We start from the raw sequence: 12,080 nt of genomic DNA on the forward strand, positions 1-12,080 counted from the left end.
AGCTGCTGGCTCCGGCATCTGGCTGCTTGTGCAGCTACAGACAGGACTGGATGTCAGAGTTTCCATGGGAGCAGGCAGAGGCAAGCAAGCAGCTGGGGGAGAGAGTGACGCGGCCTGCAGGCCTCCCTGCCAGGTGGGCTGGCTGGGCGTCCCCTCCCCATCTACCCTGGAGTCATGTCTGGGTCTGGACTTTAGCTCTGGATCCTCTGCGTACAGCTATGTGACCTGGACTACGACTTTTGTTAGATCCTGGCACCACACCTGATTGAGGCAGAAATGGGGACCTAGCCATCCAGGGCTCTGACCACATCACTTCCCCCACTAAATAACCCTCCATGGCTCCCCATTGCTCTCCAGAGAAATGCAAGCATGGCATTCAGATTTCCTCACCATGTTGCCCCAGCCTCCCCATCCCACAGCACTTCTGGACCTTCCCTGTATATTACTACCTGAAATTCCTTCTATCACCTCATCTGCCTTTCAGACTCCGACTCATCCTTCAGGACCCAGCTCCAGTGTCCCTTTCTCCATGAAGCCTTCAGGGGAAGCTTAAGTCGGCAGTATTCCCTGCTTCATGCTCCCACAGCCCAGAGGTCTTTGCCAATTGTGTGATGACCGCTTGTCTGATGCCCCCAGCCCTTCAGGGCAAGGCAGGGCAGGGTATGGGGTTGAACCATTTCGGTGGTCCATGGCCCAGGCTTGGGTCCTCCACATAGTAGAAGCTTTCCCAGCAGGGATCCTAACCCAAAGTAGGGGCCACCCCAAACCAGAGCTGACGTATGGGAGGGACTTCTCCAGCATGGGAACCCGGGACACAGAAGGGGCGTCCTCAGCCTGGGCCCTAGGACAGGAGGAACTCCTTGAATCCAGGGCCAGGCACCCCGTGGGTATTGCTAAGTGTGCACTGAATGAATGGAGTTGTGGAGTATGGGGCACACACCCTGCTTCCCTCAGGGGAGGAGGGAACTGAGAAGAGAGACTGAGATTGGGGCCGGGTTTCCAGCAGGGGGTTCTGGTAAGAAGCCCGGGGCAGGCACTGGTGTGGCTGTGGGTTAGGGCAGGAGGCTTCCCAGGCTCCTGATGTCATCATCTCACTGTTCCTCCTTTTTTTTTTTTTGAGACAGAGTCTTGCCCTGTCTCAGGAGTGCAGTGGTGCAATCATAGCTTACTGCAGTCTTGAACTCCTGGGCTCAAGCAATACCACCCCCCTCAGCCTCCTAAGTAGCTGGGACTATAGGCGTGCACCATCATGCCCAGCTAATTTTTTAAAATTTTTAGTAGAGACAGTGTCTCCCTATGTTGCCCAGGCTGGTCTCAAACTCCTGGGCTCAAGCAGTCTTCCCACCTTAGCCTCCCAAAGTGCTGAGATTACAAGCTTGAGCCACTGCCCCATAGCCTCACTGTTTCTCTTGTTCATCCTCAGGCCCTGCCTCTGCTGGGACCTTCCCAGGCCCCTCCGACCTGAAAGGTAAGCTAGGTTTGGGGATGGGGTTTTCTGATATCTCAGGCCAGATGAGGCCTGTGTTCATTGCTGTCTAACCTCACTCCCTCCTGCTGCACCGGAAGCCCCTCCCAGGCCCAGAGAGTCCTGTGAGCCACCCCTTTTGTATGTGACCTCAGCTCCCTGCAGCCCGGGCTTTAAAACCCTGGCCCAACTCGGAAGCAGCTTTTTCTCATTTGTGAACTATTTCGCCTGGCTCCTTGGCGGGGCCGTGTTTGCTTGGCCCAGCCTGGGTGCAGTGGCCTGGCTGTGCTCCCGCCAGGCCCCCTCCCTGCCCAGCCCAGCCCCTCCTGCTGCCGCTGCTGCCGCCACCACGCAGGGTAGCCGCAGAGGCCCAGGAATCTTGGCAGGCGTGGGGAGGCAGCGGGTGGCGGGTGGCGGGTGGCGCTCCGGAAAAGGCTGCAAATGCGAACCAGAAGGTGAGGGATTGGAGGCTGAGGAGGCCCCGCCTGCCCCTGCCTGAGGCCTGGGGGTGGCTGGGTCTGTAGGGGCCCTCGGATGTCCAGTTCCCATCAGAAGCTCAAGGCCTCTGCTGGGAGGCAAGCGACGGCCCCAGCTGAGGCCGGAGCCCCTGGGTGGGGAAGGGCCAGCTGCCTGGCTACCTGCCTGAGGGTACATGGCTGCCCTCAGGTCTGCCCACTGCCGGGCCTCTTCTAGTCCATCTGCCCCTGCCCGGCTGTTCTTACCTTCCTGGGCACTTTGTTATTCTGAGATGCTCCTCCCTAGGGGAGCAGCGGAGAACCTAGACTCAGAGATGGGCAGAGGCCAGGGGCTTGGTCACCTGCAGGAGGGAGGTTCGGTCCAAGCCCCCTCCAGCCCAGAACCAAGAAGGACTCAGGAAGAGCAACAAAGAGAAAGTGGCCCTGTGATAAGCCACCTGAGGGCTTGGCTGGACAAGGGAGGTGGGTTTTTCAGAGGCCTGGACCTGGAGCCCCCAGGCTACAGGCTTCATCGAGCACATGCCCTGTGCCCGCCTCAGGCAGAAGGGAGGTGTGGGTGGGGAAGAGGTGCTTTCATGCAGGTGGGTGCCCAGAAGGAGCTGTTCTGCCTGAGGGAGGCAGGGAAGGCTGCTTGGAGGAGGAGGCTTTTGAGCTGGGTCTTAAATGAGAACTAATATGTTTCCATGGAGGAGAAAGGTAGAAAGGGCAACCCAGCAGAGAGGATCATGCAGGAAAAGGCAGGGACAGGGAGGCAGTGAGACGTCTGGGTTGTCTGGATCCTAGTGTGTTGGGGGAGGAGCCCAGGGCTGTGGTGGGCTCCACTCACTCCCTAAATGTAGGCGTGTTCCCCAAGGGGGAATCCATGGGCCTCCTCCAGGCTGCAGCAACCCCGCCAACGAACCTGTATTTTTTTTTTTTTTTTTGAGATGGAGTCTCGCTCTGTCGCCCAGGTTAGAGTGCAGTGGTGCGATCTTGGCTCACTGCAAGCTCCGCCTCCCAGGTTCCCGCCATTCTCCTTCCTCAGCCTCCCGAGTAGCTGGGACTACAGGCGCCCTCTACCACGCCCAGCTAATTTTTTGTATTTTTAGTAGAGATGGGGTTTCACCATGTTAGCCAGGATAGTCTTGATCTCCTGACCTCATGATCTGCCTGCCTCAGCCTCCCAAAGTGCTGGGATTACAGGCATAAGCCACCGCGCCCAGCCACGAACCTGTATTTTTACCTCTAGCCCATGTCTCTCTCCCGAGTTCCAGAGCCCCAGGTTCACTGCTCCTTGGTTGCCCCCCTACCCTGGAAGCCTTCCTCATCCAGTCATTTGCTCTGATTTCAGCTTGGACCGTCCCACCATCACCTGCCCCCGTGGGCCTGTTGAACTCTGATCTCTCCTTCAAGCCTCCTTCCGATGCTACTTCTGAAACTGAGGCCACTTGTGGTCTGGGAGCCTCACTTGCAGGGGTGAGGGATGTTGGGACTGTTAGGTGGAACTGAAGTCTGGTAGGGCAGACCAGGTGGGCAGGTGGCAGCCCTCCTCTCCTGCCTTCAACCTGGGTGAGAAGGTGGCCCCCAGGCAGCCCTGCCCTGATCTGGCCACCTCCCTCCACCCTCCAGCTCCCAGATTCTGAGCTCCTCTTTGGCTTTGGGGCAGTCCTCATCTGCACAGTAGACAGAGAGCTCAGCTCGTGGGCACTGGACCCCCCGCCAAGTCCCTTCCCAGACCTCGCGGAGCTGCTCAGGCATTGTCCAGGGAGGTCAGACCCAGACCTGACGTTAACAGGAGCAGGTGTGGACTGTCAGTGCTGGCCTTCCCAAGGGTCCCACCCAATGACCAACAGCTAGAGATTTACAGAGCCTGGAACCCAGAAAGTGACCTAGGCACAGGACATGGGAGAGGACAGAGAAGGACAAACAGTGTCAGAGATGGGTGGATAGGTGGGATAGTGATACAGAGACAGGATGAGAGAGACGCACAGAGACAGAGATGTCAGAGACACACAGGAGGCAAAGGCCTGGGTTCAGCGACACACAGCGATGGACTGAGGGATGCAGAGGGCACAGCACACACTCCGGCGGCTCCTGCATTGAGCTGGTCCCTGGCCCTCTCCTTACCCCCGTGACTCTTAGACCTAGAGTGTGTGCCTCCAAACGTGACCTCAGGGCTTTGCTGGGCTCAACATCCATCTCTCTACCCCCTCCTTCCTAACTGGTCCACATTCTACTGAGTCTAAAGCATGCCTCCTCCTCCAGGAAGCCATGTGAATTGCAGAATAACATGGAATTTGTCCAGGAAGCCACTGGAAGATCCAGAGCAGGGGACAGCCATGGGCAGAACTGTGCCAACGTGTGGCTCACAGACGGGCAGGGTCAGCGTCCTCTGGGAGCTCGCTAGAGAGGCAGATGTTGGGCCCTATCCCACACCAACCGAATCTCGATGGGGCCCCAGAACCTGCATGGTGATAGGCTGTCCCAGTCATCCAGATGCAGCCTAAAGTGTTAGAAGCATTGTGGGAGTCTCCATAGGCTATGTTGAGAAAACAGAGAGAAACTGGGGCTGGGGGACTGGGTGAGAGACTTTTATGATCATCCAGGAGAGAATGTGGCCATTTAACACACTTTTACTTAGTGACGGGGGTGTGCCAGGTGCTGGGCTGAGTTTTGGGGGAATACAAGGTCTGCCTTAGGGTGAGGCTGTGGGAAAGCAGGGGAAGGAACAGAAGTGAGAGAAATAGAGCAGGCAGAGTCCACAGGATAAGGCTGGAAGTTTGGGGGAAAGGAAGAGAGATGTCATGTACAGTTGTGCAGGTTGGCTACTGTACAAAGGCACCCAAGAAAGGTGATGAGTAGGAGCTGAGTTGGCTGAAAAGAGGGGTACACCAAGGCATAGAGGGTTTCCTGTAAGGAAGGAGGGTCAGAAGTGATGTTCACCCTTAAAACAAAAATAGGCCGGGCGCGGTGGCTTAGGCCTGTAATCCCAGCACTTTGGGAGGCCGAGGCGGGCAGATCATGAGGTCAGGAGATCGAGACCATCCTGGATAACATGGTGAAACCCTATCTCTACTGAAAATACAAAAAAATAGCCGGGCGTGGTGGCAGGCGCCTGTAGTCCCAGCTACTTGGGAGGCTGAGGCAGGAGAATGGCGTGAACCTGGGAGGCGGAGTTTGCAGTGAGCCGAGATCGCACCAGACTGCACTCCAGCCTGGGCAACAGAGTGAGACTCCGTCTAAAAAAATAAATTAATTAATAAATTAAATAAACAACAACAGAAGTGATGCTCAGATTTTTGGCCTTGGCACCTGGGGGTACAGGGCACTTGGGCTGGGGAGAAGCATGTAATGAGGGAGAAGGTAATGACAGCAGTTTGGGTGGGATCTCTGAGGGACAGCCAGGGGACATGCTCGGCTGATAGTTGAACACAAGAGTCTGAGGCTCAGTTGGGAAGCTGAGGTGGGAGGATCACTTGAGCCCAGTAGTTCTCTAGAGCAGCCTGGGCAACGTGGCAAGACCCTGTCTCTTAAAAAACTTAAAAATTAGTCCAGTGTGGTGGCTTACACCTGTAGTCCCAGCTGCTCAGGAGGCTGAGACAAGAGGATGGCTTGAACCCAAGAGTCTGAGGCTGCAGTGAGCTGTGGTCATGTACACCACTGCACTCCAGCCTGGGTGACAGAGCAGACTGTCTCAAAAAAAAAAAAAAAAGGCTCAGGGGAGACATCGTAGTTGGAGACAGATGTGGGAGTCCTCGGTGATGGAGTTGGCACTGTGGGAGCTGGTGGGAGCTAGACACTATAGGAGAAACATCCAGAGAGAAGAGATGAGGCCTGAGTCAGCTCCTTGGGCAAGCCTGGGTCTGGAGAGTGGGCAGAGGAAGTGGGCGGAGAAGATTCTGAGGAGGAGCTTTTCAAAGAAGGAGAAGAGCAGAGTGACAAGGTGGAGCACCCCGAGGTGAGAGGGTGGAGGGGGAGTGAGTGGGGCCTGAGGGTGGAGAGCATTCTTTCAGGAGGCTTGGCTGAGAAGGGCTGGGGAGTGATGAGGGTGGCTGGGGAGGGGTCAGGCCCGTGTGGACATATGGATGGAGAGGCTGGAGACTGGGGGCAAGGGCAGCAATGGCAGACAGTGAGGGGCCCCCGAGGAAGAGGTGTGGAGGGGCCTGGGCCTTGCTCCTTCTTCCGAGATTCAGGAAAGGAGGATGGGAAAGGGCTCCCCAGTTTCTACCAGCTGGGAGAGTAGTGGGGCTCAGGAACCCTGGAGAAGTCTGGAGCTGCCAAGCTGGGCAGTTGGGCTGGGTGTCATGCCCAGAGGGTGAGGAGGGTTCCTCTGCTCCTCCCCAAGGTCCATAACTCAGTCCTAGTCCTGAGCAGGCTTTGTGGCCCCTGGTCAGTTTCATCTCAGGAATGGTTGGGGAAAAGGTCAAGAAAGCCAGAAAATTGACTTTAGAAGTTTATTTTATAGGCCAGGCACGGTGGCTCGTGCCTATAATCCCAGCATTTTGGGAGGCCGAGGCAGGTGGATCACTTGAGGTCAGGCGTTCGAGACCAACCTGACCAACATGGTGAAACTGCATCTCTACTAAACATACAAAAAATAGCTGGATGTGGTGGTGCGCACCCCTGTAATCCCAGCCACACGGGAGGCTGATGCAGGAGAAATGCTTACACTCAGGAGGTGGAGGCTCCAGTGAGCCAAGATCTCATCACTGCACTCCAGCTTGGGTGAGATCACTGCACTCCAGCTTGGGTGAGAAAGTGAGACTCCATCTCAAAAAAAAAAAAAAGTTCACTTTACAAGATCCTGACCTTTGGCAGCAAGTAACCTGAGCTTTTGAAGAGATGGAGGAAAGAAGTTGCTTTGCAGCAGGATGAATTGAAATTAGAGTGAAGAGAGGACTTCCAGGTCATCAGGGTAGCAAGTTGGGCAGCACACATGGAGGGACTGGTGGCTTAGATCATCTCAGTTAATCCTTTTTTTTTTTTTTTTAAATGAGAGCAAGCTCATTAAGACAGTAAAGGAATAGGCCTGGCTCGGTGGCTCACGCCTGTAATCCCAGCACTTTGGGAGGCCGAGGCGGGTGGATCGCGAGGTCAGGAGATTGAGACAATCCTGGCTAACATGGTGAAACTCCCTCTCTACTAAAAATACAAAAAGAAATTAGCCGGGCGTGGTGGCGGGCCCCTGTAGTCCCAGCTACTAGGGAGGCTGAGGCAGGAGAATGGCGTGAACCTAGGTGGTGGAGCTTGCAGTGAGTCGAGATCGCGCCACTGCACTCCAGTCTGGGCAACAGAGTAAGACTCCGTCTCAAAAAAAAAAAAAAAAGGAAGTAAAGGAATAAAAAGAGTGGTTACTCCAAGGCCTGGCGCAGTGGCTTACACCTGTAATCCCAACAGTTTGGGAAGCCAAGGCAGGCGGATCACAAGGTCAAGAGATCGAGACCATCCTAGACAACATGGTGTCTACCTAGTAGAAACCCCGTTTAGTAGAAACCCCGTCTCTACTAAAAATACAAAAATTAGCTGGGCGTGGTGGTGTGTGCCTGTAGTCCCAGCTATTCAGGAGGTTGAGGCAGGAGAATCACTTGAACCTGGAAGGCGGAGGTTGCAGTGAGCTGAGATCGTGCCACTGCACTCCAGCCTGGCTCTGTCTCAAAAGAAAAAAAAAAAAAAAAAAAAGAGTGGTTACTCCATAGGCAGAGCAGCCCCTGAGTTAATCCTTTTGCAGATGAGGACTCTGAGGTTCAGAGTGTTTAAGTGACCCATCCAAGATCACCCAGCTGGTAAGTAGCTGTGCTGAAACGGGAGTCCAGGGGCTGCCTGGAACTAGGAGGGCCTTAGAGGTCTCAGGGATGGGTCCCTGATAGGCAGGACCTGAGCCAGAAGTGCTGTTCTCCTGTTGTGATGACAGAGACAGAGCCAGAAGGAGGAGGGGAGAGAGGAGTCAGGGGTAGAGACCCAGCAAGAGCGCAGAGAGCAAGGCTGGGGAGCAAGGAGACAGCACGCGGGGCGGGTGAGCAAGCAGGGCAGCCGGATCCCACAGCAATGTCTCCACAACAGGAAGCGTCTCATAACATACCTGTGGTTTGGCCAGGCCCTGGGGCTGCCTGAGTGCCCCCACCGCTCCCTCAGCTGCAGTTGCTCTGTCTGGGGTGGGTGGGGGGCTTGGAGCAGTAGGGGCCTGCGCAGGGCTGCGTTTCATCCACCCACCCTGTGGGGGTCTGCCGGTCCGTTGGGAACCTAGCGGGTGCCTGGGGTCCTGAGGCACCAACTCTCAGGCCCCCCTTCTTTATTGAGACCTCTGATCGCTCACCTGTGAAATGGGATGGGAGAGTGGGCAGGTCTTTCAATTCCATGCTACCACATAGCCCTCCTCTGCTGGTCGCCTCTAGGAAAGGACTCTTTCGGAGACCAGGACTGCTGGGAAGGGTCCCTGCTAGCTAATGTCCTTTCCCCTCTTCAGGCATTTCTGGGGGCAGTGAAGGGGTCTGCTTCTTGCCAATTATTTCTGCTGGGGCCCATTTGCTGCACACCACCGCCACTCTGCCACCATTGGTCTGAAAGACCCCAGAGTACTCCCCACTCCCAGCCGGTCTCCTTGGCCTCCCTGGGAGGAGGCCCAGGCTGCCACAAAATGCTGACTTGGACAAAATGCTGTTTTATGGGGATTTGCTGAAAAGGGGGGAAATCCCCGTTAAGGACTTGCAGCTGTCCAAACACTGCATCTACCCGAGGCCGCCACTGCGCCGTCCTCTGAATCAGCGTCTCCTGTGTGCGTCCCACCTCGGGCTCCGTGCCCCTGCCAGCCCTGCCTTCTTTCTACCTTCATTTCCCAAGAGGTCACCAGAGAGGGTGATGGCTTACCCAGGGTCACACAGCCAGTCATGGGCAGAGCCAGGCTTGAGCCTCAGGGCCCAGCCCCTTACCCTTGACGGCCCTGCTTGGCCACTGTTCCCCATGGGGAGAGCAAGGAACACACAGATGAAGTGTCCTCCCCTGCACACCTCTAATCCCAGAGCACATGGTTCTTAGTTGAGGTCCTATGATTGAGGCCATGTGAATGTTCCTTGCTTTTCCCATTCTAGCCCAGATGAGCCCCTTGGACCTGGGGAGTGGACTCCCTGGGTGAATGTGACATTTATCTGTGCAAAGCTGAGGAAAGGACTGAGTGTGTTATTGGTATGTCCTTTAAATTTGATGGTGAATTGAGTTCATCAAACACTGGAGCATCACTGTGTGCCAGCCAAGCCCTGTACAGGGCAGAGTGGGGGAGCGTGGTGGAAAGAGTTGGAGAGCTACGGGGGGAAACAAGAGCGATGACGGGGACCCGTGGGTATCGGCAGGCCTCAAGGGAGGCGTCCAGCCAGTTTCCCAGGTGTCGAGAGGGCAGAATGTACAGAGGCCAGAGAGCCCCAGGGAGGCCCGGCATGTGTGCAGGAAGCAGGGGAGGTCAGGGGGCAGGGATTGCAGTGAAAAGGAGGCAGGTGGGCAGGGGGCTCAGAGGTGCCCAGGCCCCTGTGGCTCTGATGGTGCTGGGGTGGGGGCAAACCGTCGTCCCTGGGCTGCGGGTTTCACCATTCCAGGGGGCATCATTTCTTTTGCAGCCCCTTGAATAGGCTGCACACACCCTTCTCACCGCTGTGGCCAGTGCGCACTCCCCAGCTCCACCCAGATGGGCGCATGCCAGGTTCCAGCTCTGAGAGCCAGGGTGAGCCTCCTCTCAAGCCCACAGGCCCTTGGAGTTGGAAGAGAGACTCCTCTGTTTGCGTCTGTCTCTGCTGTTGCTCTCTGCCTTACTCTCCCTCCATGGCACTACATCAGAGTGGTTAGGAGCTCGGGGTTCTTTTTTTTTTTTTGAGACAGGGTCTCACTCTGCCACCCAGGCTGGAGTGCAGTGGTGCAATCATGGCTCACTGCAGCCTCAAACTCACAGGCTCAAGCAATCCTCCCACTTCAGCCTTCCAAGTAGCTGGGACTACAGTTGTACCACCATGCCTGGGTAATTTTTTAAATTTTTAGTGGAGATGAGGTCTCACTACATAGCCCAGGCTGGTCTTGAACTCTTGAGCTCAAGTGATCCTCCCGTCTCAGCCTCCCGAAAGTGCTGGGATTACAGGCATGAGCCACCGCACCCAGCTGAGCTCAGGTTCTTAACGGGCCTCTCTGGAAATCCCTGAGTCTCCTCATTTGTGAACTAGCACCTCTTGCCCAGGGACGCTGTCAGAATTAAGTCACGTATTGCGTGTAAACCTTGTGGCGGTTCCTGACACCTGGTCTTCCAGCTGCAGTCCTCACTCAGACCCTCCTCACTCATACCCTCCTCACTCATGGCGACACCTCTTTGGAGTCCTGGCATCAGACCTGACCTCAGCGAGCAGAACGCAGTGCAGGATGGAAGGGTCTGGGATGGGGCAAATTCAGGGAGCCAAGAGGGTGGGTCAAGGACACTTGCTGGAGGACCCCCATTACCAAGGAGGAAGGAAAGGTGGGCAGCTTGCGGGGGTGCTGCCTGGGCTCCTGGCTGCACTTGGGGCTGTTCCTTTGGCGCCCTGCTGCCTGAGCTCCTCGAAGTCCTTTTTGCCCTGAGCACCCTCCCAGCTGCACCCTCCATCACTCCCAACCCCCAGAAGCCAGGGCTGTTCTGGATCCTCTTGTGGTGGTGTCAGGACTTTGACCATAGGCCAACCAGGCCAGAGCAGCCCCTCCCCTCCCTCGGCTTCCTGCCACACACTCTGCCCCTTCCATCTGCTCCCCCATCCCCCTGTCCACCCACCAAGCAGAACATTCTGGTTCTGTGCACATGTGGGCAGCCCCCAAGCTCAGGTGGCCAGTGCAGGAGGGCCCTCCCCTGCGCAGGAGAGTGGGGATGGTGTGGTGGTTACGGGCTGGAACTCGGGACTTGGACTGCCTGGGCTTAGGCTCTCACTGTGGTGCTCTTGGCGAGTGGCCCCCTCAGGCAGTTTCCTCATCTCTTGTTTTTTTTGTTTTTTGTTTTTTTTTTTGACGGAGTCTCTCTCTGTCGCCCAAGCTGGAGTGCAGCGGTGCCATCTCAGCTCACTGCCACCTCTGCCCCCTGGATTCCAGTGATTCTCCAGCCTCAGCTTCCTGAGTAGCTGGAATCACAGCCACCATGCCTGGCTTATTTTTGTATTTTTAGTAGAGATGGAGTTTCACCATGTTGGCCAGGCTGGTCGTGAACTCCTGACCTCAGGTGATCCGCCTGCCTCGGCCTCCCAAAATGCTGGGATTACAGGTGAGCCACCGCGCCCTGCCTCCTCCTTATCTCTCTCTCTTTCTCTCTTTTTTTTTTTTTTTTTTTAAGTGAGACAGGATCTTGCTGCTGCTTAGGCTGGAGTGCAGTGGCACAAACCCGGCTTACTGCAGCTTCTACCTCCTGGGCTCAAGTGATCTTCCTGCCTCAGCCTCCTGAGTAGCCAGGACTACAGACCCGCGCCACCATCTGGCTAACTTTTTAATTTTTTTGGTAGAGACAGAGTTTCACTATGTGCCCAGAGTGATCTCAAAGTCCTGGGCTCAAGCGATCTTCCTGCCTAGGCCTCCCAAAGTGCTGGGATTACAAGTGTGAGCCACCATGCCTGGCCAGTTTCCTCATCTCTAAAACAGGGATAACATACCTCACAGGCGTGTATGAGGATTACGTGTAAAGCATGAGGCCAGTGCCTGGCAAGGTACCCCAGCAGCATTCCCCGGTGGGTCAGGCCTGCGTAACATGGCCTTGATGGGTTCTGCCATCAATCAGAGCAAGGTGAGGCGGGCAGCCTGTGCTGAGGGGAGGCTCTGGGCGGGCCTCAGCTGACACTTAGACTCTTACAGTTGGAGCTTCCATTTCCTACCTCTGTAAAATGGGGGTAATAACTGCAGGATCTTCATGGGTTCGTTGAGGGGATTAAAGTGAGCTATGGCCTTTGAAGCCTGGATCACTCCTTGGCACACAGGGACAGATGTGGCAAGTGTTGCTATGATACTGAAGCTCAGGAAGGTTAAATGGCCCATCTGAGGTTACAGAGTGGGTTGGTGGTAGAACTGGGATTCGAACATGAGAGCTGACAGGTCCATGGATCTTCTCTGGAGCCCTGCATTAATTCCTGCAAAGCTCCATGTGATCCTAAGCTTGGAGGAGCAGGGACCTCAAGCCCAGA

At 55.8% G+C, this 12,080-nt stretch overlaps 1 protein-coding gene across 2 annotated transcripts in view; it reads left to right on the forward strand.

The window, feature by feature from the left end:
* The window catches only part of COL8A2 (collagen type VIII alpha 2 chain), a 30,868-nt gene that overhangs the window by 8,924 nt on the left and 9,864 nt on the right, over positions 1-12,080 (forward strand). For both annotated transcript variants that reach the window (XM_034961275.4, XM_063608833.1), the window contains exon 2: positions 1,424-1,468. In XM_034961275.4, the coding sequence (XP_034817166.2) occupies positions 1,424-1,468 (45 nt within the window). The remainder of the gene's footprint in view (positions 1-1,423; positions 1,469-12,080) is intronic.

This window comes from Pan paniscus, chromosome 1 (assembly GCF_029289425.2).
Source record: "Pan paniscus chromosome 1, NHGRI_mPanPan1-v2.0_pri, whole genome shotgun sequence".
Classification (NCBI taxonomy): Eukaryota; Metazoa; Chordata; class Mammalia; order Primates; family Hominidae; genus Pan; species Pan paniscus.